At 40.4% G+C, this 25,714-nt stretch overlaps 1 protein-coding gene across 4 annotated transcripts in view; it reads right to left on the bottom strand.

The window, feature by feature from the left end:
* LOC131682791 (probable cytochrome P450 303a1) overlaps positions 1-25,714 on the bottom strand; it is a 202,671-nt gene that overhangs the window by 124,405 nt on the left and 52,552 nt on the right. Inside the window, exon 1 of one of the 4 annotated variants that reach the window (XM_058964542.1) lies at positions 3,693-3,798. The exons of the other annotated variants lie outside the window; for them this stretch is intronic. Coding sequence (XP_058820525.1) covers positions 3,693-3,791 — 99 coding nt within the window. The 5' untranslated portion in view covers positions 3,792-3,798. Of the gene's footprint in view, positions 1-3,692; positions 3,799-25,714 lie in introns of those variants that run through there. 4 annotated transcript variants of the gene reach the window in all.

Genomic DNA, 25,714 nt, shown 5'->3' with positions numbered 1-25,714 from the left:
ATTTACATTTCTCGAGATAAAAAGCACCAATGATTTAACGATTTCAAACTTCACACAACAAGAAAACCAAAATAGAAGGCATACTAGCGCCACCATCAAATCGGTGGTGCATATATGAAACAAGCACTATCTGTCAAGTTGTCCCTGGATTGTTTACTGTCGCTCTTTTAGAATCCCACAGATATCAGGAACCCTTACTGCGCAGAAATGTCACTATTAATGATCGTGTAAGGACACCTTTCAAGGTAGACACATTACTTCATTTTCCAGGCTGGTGTTTACTTTTACTTCTTGTAAGTACAACATCGCCACGATGATAAGGCATACGATTCCCTGGCACTACATTTTCTTACAACGTACGGTCTGCTTCTATCTTGAGTGCAAAGTGTGCTCGATGTGCTGGAATCATACAGATCTACACCCTGACGAAACCTAAATATACAGTTACTATCAATCATAATCATTCCACGACTTGACGTGTTAGCTCCTGTTAGGTTGAAACTGATCACTAAACAAGTCTGATTGAAAATGGTCTGACTGTATCTCTACTTTTCGTAGCACCTGCACCCCGCCCTCAAGCAGTTCTCCAGCAGTTCCGGGGACCAACAAATTCTAATCCATTACATACATTCGATACACCGAATCAATTAAATTACTAACATCCTGTTATGTGCTTACTCACTGATCGGCATCGTGTTGTAACTTAAGAAATGGTTGTGAACAACTCCCACCTTGGGCACTTCGACAAGAATGAATTTCTCATTTCCGGCCCATATTGTTTGTTTTGCTTTGCATGAGATTAAAAAGACCGTAACGTTTTCGGGTGAGTGCGGAAACTAAGTAACGCATTTAGCTCTGTGTCAAAATCTCTTCACTAATGCCACCGATTTGTAATTAAATCGACCGTTTTTTTACTACGAGTGATGAAAATTTATCTCGTGTTACGTCTTATTTGTCTGTGATACCGGGCTGGTGCAACTGACACTGAAAATATTTCTTGAGTGGGGCTAGATCACACGATGAATAATTTATGAGACTAGAAATCTTACCCTCTCAGGTCACGATTCAATCAATTATAAATAAACCTCGTATTGAAAATAATTTTTGTGTTTTCACAAAACTAGTTCACGCAAAAAAGATGACATTATACTCAAATTATTAGTAGGTGGTTGTGTCTGAATATGTTTAATATTTTTATGATTCTAATTCATAACTCGATGAAACATTGATTTGTATTAACTTTATTGACTAAAGCAGTCAAGAATTGAACGACGTGCAACGATTTTCGTAAATTCTCGTCGTGTTATCGTGATATTTTAGTCTTGAGCTTACCGTTGGATTTTTTGCACAGAGTCACGTGTCTTATAGTTTTCTAAATTATTTCACGGACATGAATTGTGGCTTGGTAATGTATTTTGCTCAGCGCAGTTTCATTTAATTCCGAACATTTCTCTGAATTTTAACAAAGGAATAACAGGGTTACAGGTCCTAGTAATGTCTTTGTATCTAATGCTCGTGCCTATGAGACTGGTTGCTAGCAGTTGTACACAATAGCTCACATAGAAATTTCAAAACCAAAAAGCAGAGCGAATAATTCATGAATAATAGTCTAAGTTCCTTGTAATTGTTTACGTAAGTATAATAAGATTATGTGGAAAATTAATTACTTCATGAATTACATCATGAACAGTTTCACGAACTCGACTGGTGAATCGTGTGTAGCATGTTAGGAATTAAGAATCGGTTAAAAAATCAATGAATAATACACTGCGTTCCAGTGAAATTGATTACGTGCAAAGATTAGGATCAGGCACATAATCGTAAATTTCACGCACATATATCTTGAAAGTGGAAGTATTTTTTAATTTGTGGACCATTTCACGCACACGAATGGTGAATTGAAACTTATATGCTCACAATCATAATCAGTTGACGAAGCAAGAATGGATCTTTGAATTATATAACGAGTGTCGTGTAATGGTTTTCGAGAAAATATCAAGATTATTTTAATTTTGTAATCCAATTGACGACCACTAATACCAAAGAATGATCTAGATGTGATAAATCATCAATCAGTTAACGTCGTATATTCGGTCCAGATTTGTGGATAAAATTATGAGTCAACAATTTTAGAGTTCGCGAATTGTCGGCGCGGGAAAAATGCATCGGCGGCGCGCCGCCGATCTACCGTTCGGCGTCGGCGTACGTTAAAAATTACCGGTGGCGGCGGCGTGGCGCGGCGGCGCACAGGTCTAATACCTAGGGGAACCGGAGACAAGTCCGACACCTTAAGCGCAATCATTTTTCTAAAATACCACAAAGCTCCAAAAATTGTATATTCTGTGCATAATCCTTGTTTAGATGGCTCTTAACAAGATATATTTTTTTCAGCATTTCAAAAAATTGGTTTCATTAAAAATTATTGGTTGCTACAAAATGGAGAAAAATATCATTTTAAAAACGCTGCGGGTAAGACCGACACCCCGAAGTGGCAAGAGCGGCATCCTTGTTAGCTTTCTTTTTGTCCAATTTTTTTCATTAAAAATTGTGTTGTGTATGTGTGATAAAGTGTAATTATGTGTATATGAGTATGTGTGATGCAAATGCATGCTTTCTGGAATTTCGTCGCGTAGCAAGAGGAAGAGCATACGAATGTGTGGTGTGAACAAACACTTGGTTTGTATTATGGTAAAGATTTTCCTCCTTAATCTTTTCAAGCTTTATTGTCGCTTATGAAGCCATTCTAAGGAGTAACATCCGTTCTGCAAACAGAATATATCCCCTGTTACTAGGATTCATTTACTTAGAAGTAACATACGCCTTTGTAGTAAGCTATCCGGTTCATGTTATGATTTTTCGGAACTCTGTTGATCAAGAATCGGCAGTCGATGGAAATTGTTCTTCAATATCATTTTAGAATCTCATATTAGCTTATCCTTTTTCCTTTCGTTTTATAATAAAACTATGAATCGCGCTCAATTAGATTTTTAGTTTTTTGGTAGGTTTAAGACAATACTGACAAGGAATAAATGCAAATTTTCCGTGCATTTCAAATATTAACATGATGTTATGATAGTGTAATTGAATACCATAAACAACTCCCAGTCGTTCGCATTGAATCAAAAATGAACTCAACCATCTAAACAGCGTGTCGATGTTACCCCTCCTAAAACTGTCGGTCTTACCCCAACAGTGCACATTTTTGATAAATGCCCAATAAACAGTGTCGGAGTACTCAAGCTTATCCTCAACGCAGATAAATAATGATATGGAGAGCAGATTGCTGTTAGCACTATAAAATGTTTCAACTAAAAATAACATCCAAGCGCGCATCAACTTTCCTTTCGCATATTTTGTTTATTTTGTGACGTTGGATGAATCTATATGACATCTATGTGTCTCGAAATGCTCAAAATAATCGTACTAATGATATCCTGTTATTATTATGTGATTTAAAATTTGATATATGGGAAAAGTCGTGGGGTGTCGGGCTTACCCACGGTGTCGGACTTGCCCCCGGTTCCCCTACAATAAAAACTACATTTAGAAAAAGCATCGCCGAATATTGAAACTGATTTTTCTCCATTTGAGTACACTGCGCCTTAGGCCCTAATAAAAGATCTGTGTCGAATTATTCAAAATCTTTAGCTCAATTTCATGGGCGTATGTATTCAGATCACCTGTTCGATCACCTGAAGCAAAAATTGTTGTCGAACTGGGTCTCTAGTGGATTTGTTGTTGAAATCAGAAATTAGCTCTACGCCTCGTTCAGCCACATCGTTGACAATCATCAAGGGAGACACTCGTGGTTTTGCATAGAGGTAACCCTTATCTTCACTCCACTCGTTTGCCGGCTTTCGCAGGAAATCTGTTGAAATTTGCATGATGTCAAAAAACTCCGTTTTATCAGTTATGACTTATGAATGATGAAATTGTATCGGATGGTCTGCTGTTGGTTGCTCGAAAATAATCTACTCTAAATGATCGTGGCCTACTTCGGCTTGGACTTAGAATCTCATCCTAGAGATACAGTTCAGTAAAGTTGGGACGTTTGACTTTCAAAATGTACATAAACAAAGAAATTTTGGCGTCTGATTTCCATGTTCCGTATGTTGAAAAATACAAGCAAAATTACAACAAACGTAGTTCCAACCATGCGAGAAGTTCAACAAACAACGTTTGGATAGACTACCGCTGGCTCAGTGCATTTCAGAAGTAACGGACAGCGTGTTAAGCATGCAATTACCAGGACATGAGTTCAAAGCAAAGCTTCATGTCACATGGCAAATAAAAATGGCTGTACGAGAATGGAAAAGTAAATATTTAAGATAATTATAATATAAATCGGAATAAATTTATGCAATGGTTTTGTATACAGTCAGAAGAGTGAAAGATGCTTAAAGCAACGAAACGGATTCTTGAATCCGATTGAAAAGAAGTTGGATTGCGTAAAACCGCAGAGTAACGAATTGGTATGTATTACTACTTTATTTCAGTAGGGGGGGGAAGGATTCAGCGTGAAAAAACACCATTTTTTTACAACTTTGCTTGAAGCAAATTTATCAAAACTTTTGTACATTATAGTGTATCATTTCAATAACATTCAGTGAAATTTCAATAACAAATGAGTAAAAAAACCCCTAATTGAAAATTTATCTCAAAATCTCTACGTAGGGGTTAGGTATTTTTACATAGAAGGTGTATGCAAAGTTTGTAAGAAATCGGTTAAGTAGTTTTGGAATGGCAGGTAACACCGCAAATCATGTTTTTCCAGAGACGTTCTACAAAAAGTTTCGTCACCGAGTCATGTTATTGAAATGACACACCATAATGTACAAAAAATTGACAAATTTGCTTTACGCAAAGTTCTAAAAAAATCGCAAAAAAACTGTTTTTTCACGATGAAACCCTTACCCCCCTTAAGTTATTCGACCTTGATGATATGATGAGTTCAATAATTCTTAGTTTCCGAATTTTAAATAACCTTCACTAAACGATATAATGAATTTTATTTGAATTTATCAAATCCATATGACAAGGATAGTTAATGTTACTTCATTCAAGCAGGGCGCCAGTCGAAAAAGACCGTACAAAAAATTGGTTTTGGATGACACTGATAGTGACCCAAACAAAAATCATTTACCGACACCTGCGAAGAAAAGATCCTGTAAACAAAATATCATTTCGGCCAATGTTGCAGCAGCATTAGAGCGAACCGGGACAAGCAATAGAAGCGCGTCGATTATACTGAAAGCGCTTATCTAAGACAAACATATAAAAATTGATAACGAGTCCTGCTATTCAATCAATAATAAAACCATAAGACTAACTCGCCGGTTTCATATAAAGGAAAAGGCGGAAGAGGTAAGGTTGATTTTCTTTCAGACTTTTATGAATAGGGAAGCTAGGAAACAGAGAAGTAATGTTAACAAAAAGTAAAAAGAGATTACTGAAACTCGACATCCCATTGTTGTAAAATCTTCAGAGAACAGAAGAATTTTAGTTGTGTTCATACATTTTGAAACTGCTGGTGTTGCTTTAATTAAATAAAGCTTTTCATTTTCATCAGATCAAAGAAGACTTCAACCCGAATGTTCCGTTAACCATTCATTGGGATGGAAAAATGATCCCGAATAATATCAGCGAAAAAAAGAAGACAGGTTGGTGATTTTAGTTACAGGAGAGAAAACGTCCAAACTACCGGCTGTTCCTACATTACCCAATGGTACAGCGGCCGTAGAAACTGAAGCGATTAACCCTAGAACGTTGCACTGGGGTACAAATGTACCCCACGTCTTCATTGGAGCCATGTAAAAACGAGAATTCGGCATTTTCTGGGACCATAACCATAATTCAATTTAGAGTTCCTAGTAAGAGTAGGAAAAGGTGGTATAGCCAGTTTGCTTATAGCCTTCGTAGAAGCAGGTGTCAAAGTTGGCGTGGGGTACGCAATTGAATTTCGAATGATCAAACGGTGTTGCAGAAAATCGGGACCGTTAATCCTTCGACAGTAAAAAGCTTCGTGATCGAAAAGGAAAACGGTTTCGAACGACTGCTAGGAATGGTATGGATACCGGAAGAGGACGTGTTCTCATTCTCATTGAATATTCGAGAGGACAACATGAAGTTGCTGACTGGAGAAATGGTCCCTACGAAAAAGCAGTTGCTGAGCATAGTGATGAGCATTTACGATCCGAACGGTTTGGTTTCTGTGTTCGTTGTTCATGGAAAGATATTAATCCAGGATGTTTGGCGATCAGGCGTGGGTTGGAACGACCCCATTCCGGACAAACTCTCTGGACGCTGGAAGCAATGGATTGCCCTGCTACATAAGATAGAAATGGTAAAAGTTCCTCGCTGCTACTTCAAGAATTACCATCCGGATAGTCTAAAATCGTTGGAGCTTCACATTTTTGTCGATGCCAGTGAGCAAGCATACTCTGCGGTGGCGTACTTCCGTTTGATGGACCGCGAAAATGTACGGTGTGAATTGGTGGCATCCAAAACAAAGGTCGCTCCTCTATAACCACTTTCAATTCCACGTCTCGAGCTCCAAGCGGCTATTATAGGAACCCGTTTGCAGAAAAATATCGTTGACGGCCAATCCCTCTTAATCTCACGGGTTGTTTTCTGGACAGATTCCAAAACCACACTCCAGTGGATAGGATCCTCAGATCTTCGCCGGTATCGACCGTATGTTGCTTTTCGAGTGAACGAGATTCTGACGTTATTGAAAGCAGTTCAATGGAGATATTGCCCATCACGAATGAACGTTGCAGATGAAGCCACTAAATGGGGAAAGAAAGGGCCATCATTTGAGCCAAATGCCCAGTTTTATGTAAGTCATAGGTTCCTATACGACCATGAAGGAGAATGGCCACAAGATTGTGTCGAGACCATAGACCGTACACCGGAGGAACTGCGCCCTGCTTTTGCGCTTTTTCATTTCGTAACGAAACCAGTGGTACAGCTAGAACGGTTTTCAAAATGGGAAAGACTTTTACGAACTACTGCCTACGTTCATCGTTTCATCGCTCGCAAATTGCACCGTGAGCAGAAACCATGGACAGTTTGTTTAACACGCGCAAAGTTTATGGCGTTGGGCGCAAGCAGATGCATATCCAGACGAGGTCGCTACACTCACTCAAAACTTGCAGCTACCGGTGAAAGACCGAAAACGGTTTGAGAATTCATAGCATATTGAAGTTGTCTCCAATGATAGATGATAGCAGAGTTTTACGTGTTCGAAGTCGTACGGAGGCCGCCGAGTTCGCTGCATATGACGCTAGATATCCTATCATTCTTCCAAGACATCATCGCATAACAGAGTTGCTTGCGAACTACTACCATCGTCAGTTTCACCACGCTAACAATGAGACGATAGTCAACGAGATAAGACAGAGGTTCAACGTTCCAAGATTGCGAGTTCTAGTTCGATCAATTGCGAAACAATGTAGCTGGTGTCATGTCTACAAGGCTGTTCCGGTAGCTCCCATGATGGCACCCCTTCCACGTGCTCGATTGTCTCCTTTCGTGCGCCCATTCACGTTCACGGGCGTAGATTATTTCGGCCCGTTTCTTATTAAGATTGGACGCAGTTCTGCGAAACGGTGGGTGGCGCTTTTTACCTGTTGGACGATCCGTGCAGTTCATTTAGAAATCGTCGCAAGTCGGATTCGTGTAAAAAGCCATTCGCAGATTCATAGCTCGCAGAGGAGCACCACAGGAGATTTACTCAGACCGGGGAACGAACTTCCAAGGTACCAGCAGAGACTTGTCGCATGACCTGCACATGACAATCAACAACGAGCTGAGCAGCACATTCACCGATGCGCACACGCAGTGGCGATTCAATCCACCGGCGACACCACACATGGGAGGTTGCTGGGAGAGGATTGTGAGATCAGTGAAAGCTGCATTGGGCGCAATTCCCGTTGAACGCAAATTGGATGAGGAGTCTCTGGTCACACTATTAACAGAGGCGGAGCATATGGTAAATTCACGACCTCTGACATTCGTTCCATTGGAAAATGCAGATAGTGAGGCTTTGACCCCTAACCATTTCCTGATGCTGAGTTCTAGGAGTGTACAACAACCGGTAAAGGACCCAGTAGGAGCGGAAGCCGCGATGAGATATAGCTGGAACAGGATTCAGCATACACTGGATGGATTTTGGCGTCGTTGGGTTACAGAATACATGCCCATGATTTCGAGGAGGACAAAGTGGTTCCATGATGTGAAACCAATCAAAGAGGGTGATTTGGTGTTGGTCGTAGATGACGGCATTCGTAATCGTTGGCTTCGGGGGCGCGTATTGAAAACTTACTCAGGCAAGGATGCCAGAGTACGTCGAGTGGATGGACAAACAGCGAATGGGATATTGTGAGAGCGTGCAGTCGACAAGCTAGCCCTGTTAGATATTGGAGGTGACGCCGAAACAGGACATCGGGCGACACGTGGCACAGTGGTCCCAAAGAGCAAAAAAGGGGGTTTTTTAGATTGCGTCAAAACGGTTGACTTTAGCAATATGGTGTCTTTGAGAAAGTTTCTTGGAGTAGAACCCCTTTTCTTTCTGTCTTATCAGATTAATGATTAATCCCCCTAATAGTGAGTTACGAAATTTATTTTCTTCAATAATTCAGATAGACAAATACTTACTTCAGCAAAGTTGTAGAGAAACTCGTTACAAACATTTTATCCGAAGACTTCAACTCTCTATCTTTTAAGGTTTTTGAGATATGGGACATTATTTGTAAAAGGCCCCTTAAAAACAGTTTTTTCATCATATGTTTTCTTCTAGATTTTTTCCATTATATAAATGTTCTAGAACATTGTTTGGACTATTAAACTGCATTAATTTGCCGAAGACGGAAACTTGCTATCGCTAGTATGTGTGGAGATATTCACGTTTTTTGATTGAAAATAGCTCTTTTTCCAATGCCGATAACTTTTAAACGGGCAAAAACGGGCAAACCACTTTGTAAACAAATTAAAGTGCAAGAAAAGCACAACAAATGCTGGAAAAATCAGATCTCCCCAAGGCGGCCCTCTAGTGAAATACTAGAGCCTAAGTTTGTCCATACTAGAGCTGTTCCGGCATTAAATACATCACCATATATTACTATTAGTTTTTTTTTATTTCGATTATAGAGGTTTTCACCTTAAGGTCATTCGCCTCTTCGAGTTAGAAAAATCTCATGAAAAATTTCTAACCCTATGTGCGGGGTCGGGACTCGAACCAGGTGCGCTGCGTACAAGGCAATCCATTTACCAACTACGCTACACCCATCCCCTACTGTTAGTTCTGAAATAAAGGGTTAAAGTCGTAATAATTATGCTTTCTTACTTTTGTAAGCACGTCTTGAGTAAATACCCAAGCAACCGAAAGTTGATATAAAGGAACTACATAAGCTTCTCGTTTTAAGTAATTTTGCAATACGTTTTATGTTCTAATAGCAGGTTAAGCAGTTCTATTAAAGCTTGAGCAGCTTGAAAGTTCGCTAAGAACTTTTTGTGAATTTTAAAGTGTGCTTTTTAAGTATTATCCGAACTTCTGTTTGCTTGGGTCAAAAGTTACAGTTGTTCAAAAACTCAATGCATACGCCTGATATCGGAAACTGACAATTCCCTTGCGCCTACTTCATAACAATGGCGCAAGTGCAACCAAACGGCGAGTAATCAATTGCATTTGATGACGGAATGAGACAAACTTCAGCTCAAGTATTTCCATAGAGGGCCGCCTTGGGGAGATCTGATTTTTCCAGCATTTGTTGTGCTTTTCTTGCACTTTAATTTGTTTATGAAGTGGTTTGCCCGTTTTTGCCCGTTTGAAAGTTATCGGCATTGGAAAAAGAGCTATTTTCAATCAAAAAATGTGAATATCTCCACACATACTAGCGATAGCAAGTTTCCGTCTTCGGCAAAGTAATGCAGTTTAATAGTCCAAACAATGTTCTAGAACATTTATATAATGGAAAAAATCTAGAAGAAAACTTATGATGAAAAAACTGTTTTTAAGGGGCCTTTTACAAATAATGTCCCATATCTCAAAAACCTTAAAAGATAGAGAGTTGAAGTCTTCGGATAAAATGTTTGTAACGAGTTTCTCTACAACTTTGCTGAAGTAAGTATTTGTCTATCTGAATTATTGAAGAAAATAAATTTCGTAACTCACTATTAGGGGGATTAATCATTAATCTGATAAGACAGAAAGAAGGATGGTTCTACTCCAAGAAACTTTCTCAAAGACACCATATTGCTAAACCGTTTTGACGCAATCTAAAAAACCCCCTTTTTTGCTCTTTGGGACCACTGTGCGTGGGGGAGAATGTTGCGGGAAAACTGTGACGACTTTACCCCTCGATATCAAGAGCCAAACTATTGAGCCACCGTGCTGAAGTTTGTACTGTCAGACGAACAAGCAGGTAGAATAAGGTTGAACTCAACATGGCAGTATATGTAAACTAACCTTTAGGCAGAAAATTTCAGTTTATACTCACTCGAAATACTAAACGTTAATTACAGTTCAATTATAAATCTATCAATTAGAAAGTTCTTGAGCTAGGAGTTCACTCTGTTGGCGAGCATTTGGAATTTAATTAGGAGACTGAATGTGAGTAAATGCTAAATTAATTGCCTACGATTGTTTATTATAAAAAATATAATTTCCAGCTTTGAGCTATTACATCTAAATTGGTGTTTTGCTACAGGACCTCCAAAATCATTACCCCTCGTTAACACGCAAGAAGAGTTTGATGAAAGCCAAAAAACGTAGCTACTGGCGCCGGTTCGTCGACGGACTAACGAGAGAAACATCGATGAGCACTCTTTGGAGTACGGCCCGGCGTTTACAGAAACGAAACAGTACTAACGAGAGCGTGGAATATTCAAACCGTTGGATATTCGATTTTGCCAAGAAGGTTTGTCCGGATTCCGCCTCGACACAGAAGATCTACCGCGCCGCGTCCCCTCACGATAACGCGAACGAAACACCGTTTTCGATGGTGGAGTTCTCACTTGCTCTCTTGTCATGTAACAAAAAAGCCCCAGGGCCAGACAGAATCAAATTTAACTTGTTAAAGAATCTGCCAGACTCTGCCAAGAGACGCTTGTTGAATTTATTTAATAAGTCTCTTGAGGGTAATATTGTCCCTCATGACTGCAGGTAAGTGAAGGTCATCGCCATTCAAAAACCAGGAAAACCAGCCTCCGACCACAATTCGTATCGACCGATTGCGATGCTGTCCTGTATCCGAAAGTTGTTCGAGAAAATGATCTTTTTTCGCCTCGACAATTGGGTTGAAGCAAATGGCTTACTGTCAGATACACAATTTGGTTTCCGCAAAGGCAAAGGCACGAACGACTGTCTTGCGTTGCTTTCTACAGAAATTCAAATGGCTTATGCTAGCAAAGAGAAGATGGCATCAGTTTTCCTACACACAAAAAAATAATGAAATTTAAACGACATGTAAATCAATACGAATGTAAACATACAAAGATTGAATCAAAACTTTGATTGAAAATAACGTTAAAATCACTGCACTCAATTGGAGCATCAAAAAGCATACAATTTTACAGTTTCAATCGTGTAATATTACATGTCATTCATTTTACAGCAATAAGCGAGTAAAAAATACATTGAAGTGCATTGGTTTTCCGATTGAAGGAACTGTAATTTTCAATCCACGTGTAGAATTATAATTAAATTCGTTGAAGAAAGCACGACAAGTCGTGTGGATTTTTGGTGGAACTTTATTTTACATTTATATTCATGCTCCAAATATGTGCATGAAAATAAACTTAAAATTACAAAATATTTTTTTCTGTGTAGATATAAAGGGGGATTTTGATTCAGTTTCTATCAAAATTCTTTCTGAGAAGCTGCACCAGCATGGTCTTTCACCGACTCTAAACAACTTTTTGCTAAACTTGCTGTCCGAAAAACATGCATTTTCGCATGGTGATTTATCGACATCAAGAATTAGCTACATGTGTCTTCCCCAGGGCTCATGTCTAAGCCTCCTTCAGATGGAGGCTTGCAGATGACGGTGTGGTCTCTATTACAGAACCCAAAGCCGTCGATCTGCAAGGACCATTGCAAGATACCTTGGACAATTTGTCTGCTTGGGCCCTCCAGCTGGATATCGAGTTCTCCACGGAGAAAACTGAGCTAGTCGTATTTTCAAGGAAGCGTGAACCAGCGCAACTACAGCTTCAATTAATGGGTCAAACTATTGCTCAGGTTTCAACTTTCAAATATCTCGGGGTCTGGTTCGACTCTAAAGGAACCTGGGGATGTCATATTAGGTATCAGAAACAGAAGTGCCAACAAAGGATCAACTTTCTCAGTACAATAATCGGAACATGGTGGGGTTCCCACCCAGGAGACCTGATCAGGTTGTACCAAACAACGATATTGTCGGTGATGGAGTACGGCTGTTTCCGCTCCGCTGCGAACATACACTTCATCAAACTAGAGAGAATCCAGTATCGTTGCTTGCGCATTGCCTTGGGTTGCATGCACTCGATTGCTCATCCGATGCGATATGTTGAACCCGTTAGTAATTGCAAATTTCGAAAGGCTTGTCGAGCTCAATTCTCAAACCCGATTTATGTCCTTGTACTACGATTACATGGCTCAAAATACCAATCCTTCTTCACATTATCCCAACCGTGGCAATCTCTTTCATGCTTCTGATTCAACTGTATTCTTCGACACATCCATGAAAGACGAGATTCGTGGAATCCCGAATCACATACGTCCGCAAGTGATCACAAGCATCTTTCATAGTAAATTTCGAGAAGTCGACTGCAACAAGATGTTTTATACCGACGGGTCAAGCCTCGACGGCTCCACTGACTTCGGTATATTCAATCAAAACCTCACCGCCTCATTCAAACTCAATGATCCTGCTTCAGTTTACGTCGCAGAACTTACTGCTATTCAGTATACTCTTGAGGTCATTGATACTTTGCCCACCGATCATTACTTTATTGTCTCGGATAGCCTCAGCTCAATAGAGGCTCTCCGTTCACTGAAACCAAGAAAGCACATTCCATATTTTCTGGGGAAAATCTGGGAGCGCCTGCGCGCTTTGTCTGGAAGATCGTACAAGATTACCTTAGTTTGGGTTCCCTCGCATTGCTCCATTCCAGGTAATGAAGAAGCGAACTCTTTAGCTAAGGCGGGCGCTTTACAAGGTGATAGATATGAAAGACCAATTAGCTTCAGCGAATTTTTCAGTATTACTCATCAGAGAACCCTCGAAAGTTGGCAAACTTCATGGAGCAATGGTGAACTGGGAAGGCTACATTCGATAATACCTAAGGTATCAACGAAACCTTGGTTCAAGGGGATAGATGTGGGTCGAGATTTTATTCGCGTGATGTCTCGGCTCATGTCCAATCACTACACGCTGGATGCTCATCTCCGGCGTATTGGGCTCGTGGATAGCGGTATCTGCGCTTGTGGCAACGGTTATCACGAGATCGATCATATTGTCTGGGCATGCGCCGAGTACTGTTCTGCCAGATCTCAACTATTCGATTCCCTTCGGGCCCGAGGAAGATCACCCAATGTCCCGGTTCGAGATGTACTAGCAAGCCGCGATCCCATCTACATGTCCCTTATATACACGTTCCTAAAAACCATCAATATCCAAATTTAACTGCCCCTATCATCTCTTATCATTCCCAGAAGTGCCCTCTTCCGCCTATCGTACCCCAACGATGGTCTGATGCGACTCCAAGACGAGACAAAACATCTGTCGAATGACCCAACAACACGAGACCTACAGTACAACATCACACGCGCAACGCGGTGTGTTGCCGATCCGCATCTGAGCCGTACTACGAAATCATCTGGAGAAACCCCTGCCGGCTCGAGGAAGACCGCCCGGCGTCCCAATACATGATGCATCCGTCCGAATCTGTAATCCTGGCCGTTGATTCAAGATGCCGGAAACTGTCAGCCTTGTCCACCCTCTCTCCCATGTCTCTAGTTTTAGTTGATCAATATTATTAATCTCGTTAAGAAATGCCCAACAGTAATAGCCCTAATTAATCCCCCCCCCCAATCTTAATAAAATTGAACCACTCCTAGTTAATGAGCTTGTAAAATGTTCCCCTTAGTTAATATTTAATTGCTCCAACAATCTCCCTTCTAAAAATCATAAAGCGCATTGCTATACAAAGAACACACAAAATGAACCACCCCCCCTCCCCCAAATCTTACGAATATTATATTATTCCCTCTTGTATATGTATAAGTTAGCTGTAAAATTCCTTTAGTTTCATTATATTAAAACAAAATTTAATTAAATGTGTAACCTCCTAGCTTAAAGCAATTCAAAATGTAAAACAAAGAAAAAATGGCACCTTTAAGCTAACGCAAACGTGCCTTATCAAATAAACGAATTGAATAAAAAAAATTAGTATTATATAATCGTTTTTAATCATTTATTCAATTAATTTAAATTAATTTTGAAGCGGAACAAAAAATCGTTCGCATTTTGGTGATTTTTATTGTTGTATTGTTTATAGTTTTTCAAAGCAATGACTCGCAAGTATAATTTGCGCACTATTACTGCTGTAACAGTAACGTTGCGTGTTACCAATGTGTTACTGGCCAGAAATATTTTTTTTCATTTCATTTCCACCCAATTTAGTGTTATTTTCCAAAACCCGATTTTTAAACTTTCACTCTTCCAAATAATTGCAAATATCGAAGTTTTATTTTATAGCGTTTTAAGACCATTTTTTCAACTTTTAGAATAATTTGATTTTTTTTTCAAATCGGTTGAAAATTCGCAAAGTCATGGTAATGTTTATGAAAAAAGTCAAAACCGCGATTTATTAAATTTTTATTTTGTTCAAACCAATTTATGTATTCATCATTGATTCAACAAATTCCGTACTTTCACTTACACAACTGTTTTCGCAATTAAAAAACAAAGAAAATGATGTATTATACATTTCCTTTGTTTGCTATTTTACCTGTGAAAATTGCGATCAAACGCGTGGGGTACATTTTTACCCCAGTGCAACGTTCTAAGGTGGAAAACGCAAGTGCAACGTTCTAGGGTTAAGCAAGTGATATAAGTGATGGGGGTTTTGACGAAAATCTTAGATTTTTCAAAAATGTTGGCGGGTCTATTGATGACATTTAATCTGTAGGCCGCGATCGACTGGGTACTACTGTGTTCTGCACTAATAGCGAAATGGGATGGTGTGAGCGGGCAAGGGCGCTATAATCCTACCGTAGGCAGAACTAAATACCAGTCGCAGGTGTCAGTTATGTTGGGTGCCGGACTACGAGACAGGTTAGGTCAAGTTCAACGAGTAGTTCAAAAACACCATTTTACTAACAATCAAGCAAAAAAGGATGAGCTGAAAATTCGCAACTTCGAAACCGTAGCATTGGAAGAGCTTTGATAGACGGGGCAGAATGTGTGGAAATGCGGGGATCGAGCGACGGCACAAGAGCTAAGCAAAATGCGCCAACGCGTGATCAAGTGGCAGGCGATCAGCAAGGATTTGTGTAGTGTGGACCAAAGGCCATTTCTTCGACTAGAGCATTATCAATGTACACTGACCTCACGAAGCCGAGAAAGCTGCATTTTATGCGCAGCTGGAGCATGTCTATGATAGCTGCCTATGGCGGAATGTTAAGCTCGTCATCGGTGACATAAACATCCTGATAGGCCGGGGCATTGTATAAACCGGTTATCGCACAGGATAGTCTGTAAACCTTATAAATAATGTGCAGAAATTCTCATGATTGATAAGTATATTATGACGAACACTTAAAAATGCGAAGCAGTAGACGACAAGAGTATTGCAAGAATCAGCTTGGACACGCGCGCAGTCGACGACAGATTCCGGATCTACCTAAGATTCATGAAAAATAGGACGGTTGAACCGCTGGCAATGATCAACTGTCATGTGAGCTACTCAAACACAGAGTAGAGGAATTGGCTAGAGCACTCCACTGGGTGCTTTTGAAGATCTGGAAGGAGATTTTAACGAAGTATAGGATGTAGGGAGTAGTATGTCCCATCTATAAAAATGGTATTAAGCGGGAGTTAATTACCGATTAATCACATTACTGAACTGCCCTTGTATGCAAAGGTGACGTAAATGCCATTGAGTATATTTTTGAGGAAATCAATTTTCAAATCATGCATGGTGCGGGTAAAAGCATGCTTTCTCCACTTTGATTTTCGTATTTCAACAGGTTATTTTTAATTTTCATTTGAAGTCGTTTGCACTGAAAGATGCGAATTTTCATAGTGAACTTAAAATACGAAAAAGTTAAATTTTACCAAAGTGGCGTTGAAGTCACTTTTGCATACTAGAATAGTAAACGTCATCTACAAGGTGTTCTCCCAAATTCTTTGTTGCCGCCTATCTTCAACCAAGCTATTTGCAATAGTATTCTTGAAAACATTGCTGAAGACACTAAGTCTCGAACTAAATTTGATTGGAATCAGTAATGTATCCAACTGGAAAAATTAATCAACAAAATTATGCTGCTAAATACTAAAACTCCAAAGGCTGATGGTTTCCAAATTATGGAATCCTGGCGCCATTCAATTCGATACCCAAATGTACACCATAAATAGCGAAAAACGTGAAAAATTTTCAATTTTTTTTATCAATCTTAGCTAGTGGAACTTTATATAAGTGATAACCCAACAAAAATCAAATGCGCATAAAAACCGATTCTGACCTGTTAGAGACAAGCGTAAAACGCCATTTTTCATCAGTTTCTATGTAGGCGTTTTCATTGTGCTATTTTGCTTGATATTTACATGATTTATCAACTATAGGATCCTCACTAAAATATTAGTTACAAGATCCCATTCTCACAATTTACAAAAAGTCCCCATAACGTTTAAAATATTAGGTTCTCAATGTAATGAACAGATAATAAACTTCCAAAATTATTATTTAAATATTTAATAAACTAGTCAGCATCAAACTTTTTTTCTGCAATTGAAATATTTTAGTTTGGAGGGGGTTTTAACCCCCAAAACCCCCCCTTGGCTACGCCACTGTTGAAGGTAGTTGTGCTTTTCCTTGGTGGCGATACGACGAAAGGAATCAAACTCAGAAGAGCAGGAAGTCTCTGCTGATACTTCCTGCTCTTCTGAGTTTGATTCCACGCTGGATGGCCGTGCAATATATATACTACTAAGCTGTTGTATGACCATTTTGACAAAGAGCTCATGAACCATTACGAAAAATTGTGCATTTTTATTTCGAAGACCTACATTCAGTACTGGTTTAGCCTGAATAACCCGGACTCTGTCCCGGTACAGAAAACGTGCCGCGCCGCGTCTCCTCACGATACCGCGAACGAAACACCGTTTTCGATGGTGGAGTTCTCACTTGCTCTCTTATCATGCAACAATAACGCCCCAGAGTTAGACAGAATCAAATTCAACTTGCTGAAGAATCTGCCGGACACTGCAAAAAGGCGCTTGTTGTTGTGAAGGTCATCGCCATCCAAAAACCAGGAAAACCAGCCTCCGACCACAACTCGTATCGACCGATTGCAATGCTGTCCTGTATTCGGAAGTTGTTCGAGAAAATGATCTTGTTTCGCCTCGACAATTGGGTTGAAGCAAATGGCTTACTGTCAGATACACAATTTGGCTTCCGCAAAGGCAAAGGGACGAACGTTGCGTTGCTTTCTACAGAAATCCAAATGGCCTATGCTAACAAAGAGCAGATGGCATCAGTCTTCTTGGATATTAAGGGGGCTTTTGACTCAGTTTCTATCAACATTCTGTCAGAGAAGCTGCACCAGCATGGTCTTTCGCCAATTTTAAATAACTTTTTGCTAAACCTGTTGTCTGAAAAGCACATGCACTTTTCGCATGGCGATTTAACAACATCGCGATTTAGCTACATGGGTCTTCCCCAGGGCTCATGTCTAAGTCCCCTACTCTACAATTTTTACGTGAATGACATTGACGATTGTCTTGCCAATTCATGCACGCTAAGGCAACTTGCAGACGACGGGCTGGTCTCTGTTACAGGGCCCAAAGCTGCCGACTTGCAAGGACCATTACAAAATACCTTGGACAATTTGTCTGCTTGGGCTCTTCAGCTGGGTATTGAGTTCTCCACGGAGAAAACTGAGTTGGTGTTTTTTTCTAGGAAGCGTGAGCCGGCGCAACTCCAGCTTCTATTAATGGGTGCAACGATCAACCAGGTTTTCACATTTAAATATCTCGGGGTCTGGTTCGACTCGAAAGGTACCTGGGGATGTCACATTAGGTATCTGAAACAGAAATGCCAACAAAGGATCAATTTTCTCCGACCAATAACTGGAACATGGTGGAGTGCTCACCCAGGAGACCTGATCAGGTTGTACCAAACAACGATATTGTCGGTGACGGAGTACGGGTGTTTCTGTTTCCGCTCTGCTGCGAACATACACTTCATCAAACTGTAGAGAATCCAGTATCGTTGCTTGCGCATTGCCTTGGGTTGCATGCACTCGACCCATACGATGAGTCTTCCGCTAAAAAATAGATTTTGGGAACTCTCATATCGATTGCTCATCCGATGCGACATTCTGAACCCGTTGGTGATTGAAAACTTCGAGCTTAATTCTCAAACCCGATTTATGGCCTTGTACTTCGACTACATGGCACAGAGCATTAATCCTTCTTCATAGACGATAGTCGTATTTTGGGGCGCGACGCAGTTGATTCGGGATGCCTCGAATCCCTCATCACAGTCGACCAGGCGACCGTGAACCGTCCGGATACTGTTCGTGGGATTGACGAAAGGATCTTCCTACACGGCAACATGGCTTCGCTCTCTGCTGTACCCGATCCGTCCTCCAACAACATCGAGGTTTACTACCAGAATGTTGGTGGCTTAAATTCATCAACGGACAGCCATTTGCTCGCGACCACGGATTGCTGTTACGACGTTATCGCCTCGGTGGCTCGACAACCGTACTCTGTCTTGCCAGGTCTTTGGTTCAACATTCGATGTCTACCGCTGTGACCGCAATGCCCTCAACAGCCACAAGACATCAGGCGGTGGTGTGCTTATCGCCGTTCGCCGTGGTATAAAAGCCCGAGTGATCAACGATGACCGGTGGGCGAGCTCCGAGCAAGTGTGGATATCAGTGAAACTTGCCGATCGCAAACTGTTCCTGTATGTTGTGTATTTTCCACCTGACAGAATTCGTGATTCCAGCCTGATCGATGTACATCTTTCCTCCGTTTCTTTTATCGCCTCGATCGCCACCCCGTCTGATGATATCGTTATACTGGGCGACTTCAACTTACCTGGCTTGACGTGGTGCCAAGCAAGTAATGGTTTTCTACGATTGGATATCGAAAAATCTGCGCTTATTAACAATGCCAGTTGCATTTTGGACAACTACAGCAGCGCAACTCTTCGGCAAATTAATAATGTCACCAACGAGAATGGACGTACATTGGACCTCTGCTTTGTAAGTGCCCGGGACTGCGCTCCGTACTGCTGCACTGCACCGACTCCTTTAGTCAAGTAGGTGCGTCATCATCCCCCACTACATCTTGTATTCGCTGGTAACATAGGAGTGAATTTTGAAGACGTCTCAAGCTCTATCGTCTACGATTTTAAAAACGCTGACTACGACAGCATCGTTAGCACGCTGTTGGATATAAACTTGGACGAAAATATTAACAATGACGAAGCGAACGAAGCAGCAATGACGTTTTCTAGTATTCCTAACTACCTTATCGACCGCCATGTACCAAAACGAACAATTAGTACCGATGAACACCCTCCCTGGCAATCAACCGTCCTTAGACGTTTAAAATCTGCCAAACGAGCTGCATTTAAAAAATTCTCGAAGCATAAGACACTTGCATTACGAAATCACTACTTTCAACTCAACCACGAATACAAACAACAAAGCCTTTTTAGACACCAGCGAAACGTCGAGCGTCAACTGAAATCCAAGCCCAAGTCGTTCTGGAAGTATGTTAACGGGCAGCGAAAAGAATCCGGTTTGCCATCTTGTATGTCGTTTAATGGAGTTTCAGGTACCGACACTAAGGAAATTTGCCAACTGTTCTCCGACAAATATTCAAGCGTTTTTTCCAACGAGCGCCTGCCATCACAACAAGTCGCTGCCGCCGCTAATTTAACTCCTTCTCTAGGACGAACCATCAACCGAATTTGAGTCGATAATGCTGCCATTCTTGCAGCAAATGCCAAACTGAAAGCATCTTGTTCCCCGAGTCCAGATGGTGTTTCCTCGATTTTTGTCAAAAAGTGCATCAGCGGGCTTCTTGAACCACTTCGGCGAGTCTTCGAGCTATCACTCACTACTGGTACATTCCCTTCCTGCTGGAAAGCAGCGCACATGTTTCCAGTTCATAAAAAAGGAAACAAATCGAACATTGACAATTATCGGGGAATCTCGTATTTAAGTGCTGTATCAAAACTGTGGTGGACTTGCGTAGCACTATCACGCATTAAAAAGCTCGGAATGTCAGCTTCCAGCCTTCTCTGATTGCCTCTCAGCTTGTTTTTAAGTTGGTAGCCCGGAGGATACTGAGCCATTCATTCCAACAATACTCCGGACATCGGCTGTTCCTCGGCATTGCTACGTCACATGCTTTCGCTAATGTTTCCGATAGCTCAGCGGCATTCGCAAGTGCTTTATTTTTCTCATCCGCTCGTCAGTCCTCATTCTTCCTGTTACACTTCAATTCCACCGACCAATTGTGGAGTGGATCGTTGTGTGTGTACAGTTCACTAACTCGCAAATTCATGTTATCCACCAGCGACGAACTGCAGAGTTACGTCGATGATGGATTCCCGAGCGTCTTTACGGAACGTGCTAGCGAAACCTTCATTGCACAGCCTTACATCCAGCTTCGCCAGGGTTTCCAACAAGTTGTAACATCTTGCGTTGGTCAGCCTGCTATTCCACTCCACTGCCCAATCATCCTCTTATAACAATCGGCGTTCGTTAGTGCGTTCGGCAGTGATGAATGTGATCACTGCAACGTATACTGCGATAAATTAAATTGAAAAATTTACTAAAATGTGACCACAAATACTTCGATTTGTAGTTCGGGGTCATTGGCAGTCATTTAAAGTTTCTTTGGTCTGATTGGCCACCATCGACTGTTCCGGATGCCCCGGTAGAAGTATCCAATCAGTTTTTTGGAGACGGCTCACATTGATCACCTTCCATACATAAGTCGGGCAAAACCTCAAAAGTGGCCCGAATTTGATGCAAACTTCATATTAAGGTAATTTTCTGACTAATTAATATTTGATATTTATTTTTTATTCCTTTTACCTAAAAATTTTGGGTACGTTGGGTTATTCGAAAATTTAACATTTACATCTGATAATTTATTTCCAAAATATTAGGCTTAGTGAATTTTTACCCAAATACGCATTTTTTCAATTGTTGATAATGCTGAGAGATATTTATAAATTATATTACGAACCCCAGGTAATCAAAGGCTACTGCGCGTTTCCTTCAGACACAAAACAAGACATTCGTTTTCGGAAAGTACACTAATTTTCAAGTGTCATGAACTACAAGCTATCTTTCTGACCTGTTTCAAAAAAGTACAGCCACTCTGAACATTATTACTTCAATTTAATGCTCGATTTATTATTTATTCTTCTTGTTGGAGCGAGAAAAAAGGTTTGCATAGACTAAAACGAATGACAAGTATAAGTCCAGCGAATAACCTTCCCAATGAAATCAGATCAGACCTAATCGGAGTCTTAACTAAAAACATATATCCGCATTTGAATAACATAGGTTGGAACACATTTATTAGAATTAATCATCTATTTCACTTTCGAAGTTCTGTAAAAAAAAAGGACTTTTGCTCTCAGGACTTAATATTTTGAGAAACTTCTGTTCAACATGCTTACAAACAGAAAATAATTTGAATTATGAAAAATCCAAAATAAAATTTTGAGGTTTTGTCCAACTAGGCGACACTGTGTGGCTGGATGGACGATCACATAGGAAATTCCGATTCAAACCGATTTCGCGATGAATGCGAAAGGTTTGAAGGTCTCATATAAAGAAAGGCTATGCAATCACTGTAAAAATCGACTTTTTAACCGAGGCCCGGAGGGCCGAGTGTCATACACCATTCGATTCAGTTCGTCGAGATCGGCAAATGTCTGTGTGTGTGTATGTATGTGTGTGTATGTGTGTGTGTCATTTAAACTCACACAATTTTCTCAGAGATGGCTGAACCGATTTTCGCAAACTTAGTTTCATCTGAAAGGTATAACGCTCTCATAAGCTGCTATTGAATTTTTAGTTGATCCGACTTCCGGTTCCGGAGTTACGGGTTAAAGAGTGCGGTCACACAGCAAATTCCCATATAAACTGGTACCACCATGATGTTCAAATGATGTAAAACATATTAAAATTGATGTAGCATTACTCTAGTTTGCGGGTCTGGATCACTAATGATCAGTCAAAGCAGCTTTGACCACATTGGCCACCTATGACGGATCATGACGCCCCCGGGGAACCCGCCAAGTTCCTAAGCTAATATCACACCCATTCCCCAACGAATTCTCTACCGATTTTTACAAACTTGATTTCAAATGAAAGATACAGTAATACCATTGACTGCTGCTGAATTTTATTCGGTTCTGACTCTTGTTTCCGGAGTTACAGGGGTGTTAGTAAGGATACACTGGAATTTCCCATATAAATCGGTACAATCGTAATACCTCAGAGGCTAAAAACTATTGAAATGGTCACCAAATTACTTCTAATCGCAGATCTAGATCACTGATTGCCAATCAAACATTCTTTGAATATATTGTCTACTATCGATGATTCCGGAAGTCCGGAATTCCGGGCATATTCCACAATTAAAGTCACATCGGTTCATCGGTGATGACTGAACCGATTTTCTCAAACCAAGTCCCAAATGGAAGGCAAAATATGCAGTTGAGTATTGCGTCGCCGCCCCTCGCCCCCCGCCTTGCCCTTACACCTCCCCTCTTCATCACTCCCCTCCTCTTGGACCACCCTCACGCCCGCATTTCCTTCATCCACCCCGTATACCGAAATAAGATGAAGGATTTCTGACGCATCCTCCACTCCCACTCTACTAACCCCCCATTCACTACACGTTCAAACCCATTCCACCAACCTTTCAAAATTATAATCACATGAAGATAACATTGAACTCATGCTTATTAAGCTAATTAAATATTATTCTTTTGCCTTTCTTATAGAAAGGTTATGCAATTGCTCCAAAAACCGACTTTCTAACCGAGGCCCGGAGGGCCGAGTCTCAGAAAACATTCGACTCAGTTCGCCGAGATCGCAAAATATCTGTGTGTATGTATGTGTGTATGTATGTATGTATGTATGTATGTATGTATGTATGTATGTGTGTGTATGTGCGGATTTGTTAACAAAATGTACACATCGGTTTCTCGGAGATGGCTGATTCGATTTTTACAAACTAAGATTCAAATGAAAGGTATTATTCTCATAGGTTGCTATTGAATTTCATTTTCAACCGACATCTTGTTCCAGATTACGAGTTGAAGAGTATGGTTACAAAACAAAATTTGTTGATTTGTCCACATCGGTTTCTCGGAATTTTCTGAACCGATTTTGACAAACTTGATTTTAAATGAAAGGTCCATCAGCAGCTGTTGAATTTTGTGTGGATCCGAGTTCTGTTTCCTGAATTTTAGGGTGATACATACGATCACGCAGCAAATCCCGATTCTAACGAATTCTGCGATGAATGCAAAAAGGTGGAATTATTTCCTAAATGTAAACACAAGTGTTGAATTTGTAGATCTAGGTCACCAACAGTCATTCAAAGTCACTATGGCCACACTGGCCACCATCGACGGATCCGGAAGCATCCAAATTCAGAATAACGGTTATATTGGTTTCTCGAAAATGGCTAGACCGATTTGATCAACTTAGTCTCAAATGAAAGGTGTTGCGTCCCCGGAAACTGATATTAAATTCCATCTCCATCCGACTTCCGGCTCCGGAGTTACGGGTTGTAGAGTGCGATCACATAGAAAACTCCGATTCAAACCGATACCGCGATGAATGCAAAAAGGTACTCTTATATATACTTACCAAATGTAATAAGAATGAAAGACATTTCCATAACGTTATATTGTACGAACCAGCTATTAAATCATAGTTTGGAGAAATGAGAAAGGCACAATTGCACCGCTAGGTGGATTAAAACAGGTTTTGCTTAATAGGGCGTCAAGCAACTTTCGTTTGCAGTTCTAGATCACTGATGGCAAACAGAAGTCTCATTGCCCACATTGATCACCATAGACGGTCCAGAAGTGCCGACATTGATCACCATAGACAGTCCAGAAGTGGTCATCAAAATTAACAATCTCGTCAAATTAGTTATTTGAAAAGCGTTTCGAATTCCCCCCATCAGAATCCGATACTAAACTAGTCACAAGACTAAACTAGCGCCGGATTGATGCTAGCTCCGAAAACAAAAACACTATTTGTGTTTCTGACCAAACAAACCCCTACTCCTGCAAGAAAGGAAGTTCTGTAAAAACTATTTTTTGTCCACTAAGAAGAAAAATTGTTTGAAACCACAGTTACAGGATTAAGTTAGCACCGCAGTGAGGCTAGCTTCAAAGCCGAAAACACCAATTGTTCTTCTAAGCAAACACCTAGTCCTGTGTGTAATCGATGCACATTTGCCTGAAACTGAAAGTTCATATTTTCTTTTTATCAATTAATTTTATCAATTGTATAAAAGTTTGAAAATTTTGAAAATAAATCTTCGTTTCTTCTGATTTTTTTTAAATCGTTGAAAAACCGGTTACACATGTCAAATTTCTCTTTTTCGTGTTAAAGAAATTTATGTTTAGATAAAACCAAGCAACTTTCTAGTATATTCGATTAATGTATTGCGATCCACCTTTGAGTTACAATTATGGGATCAAGTCTCCTCATTATCATGAGGATTTGCCAACAGTTGCGTTGCGTTGCGTTGCGTAAGCATGGTATACTTCGTAGATTGCAGACTACTGACTCTCATTTCCAGCCAGACTACTTGAGGAGCATTGTTTGTGAATAACAATTGATCCTGTCCAAGCAAGATTTTCGCCTGAGAGCCACCATTGCGGGCCAGGACCATCTTTAGCGTAACTTGGGATGAGAAAGGAAGTGTTTTACTTACTTAACGGAAGGCCTCGACTCGGTGACACTCCCATAAGTACCACGGATTGGGTAGTGGGTGGGTTGTTAGTCAGGATTCGCTTGAAGCAAGCGATGCGACTGAGAATATATTTTCGTGCATGTTTGAATAGTTTATTGACTGTAGGATACGTAAATCTTCTAGGCGTTTAAAGTTTGACTAATCGTTTTTCGAGATTGTTTCATCGAAAACAACTTGAACTCTGGACAGCCGGCTGTCGGGAGTGTTGTCGGCAATTGAAAATGGACCGTAAACAATGAGTTTAAAAGTGGTATGGTGGAACATTCATAAATTATGTCACGCAAAGATTACCCAATACTAACTAACTCTCATATTACCACGTTATTTTTCCCCTTGGTCTAATACGAATCAAATTCTTTTAGTTTTTCCTTCATTTTGTAGTAGCACTTTTATACCGCTACTCGCAAAAGTGTTCATGTTCCATAGAATTTCCTATATACATGGCGCAATCGTGCGTAAAACGG

The sequence above is a fragment of the Topomyia yanbarensis genome, chromosome 2 (assembly GCF_030247195.1).
Source record: "Topomyia yanbarensis strain Yona2022 chromosome 2, ASM3024719v1, whole genome shotgun sequence".
Taxonomy (NCBI): domain Eukaryota; kingdom Metazoa; phylum Arthropoda; class Insecta; order Diptera; family Culicidae; genus Topomyia; species Topomyia yanbarensis.
Note: the sequence above shows the minus strand (reverse complement) of the source record. Positions and strands in the feature narration are given on the sequence as shown.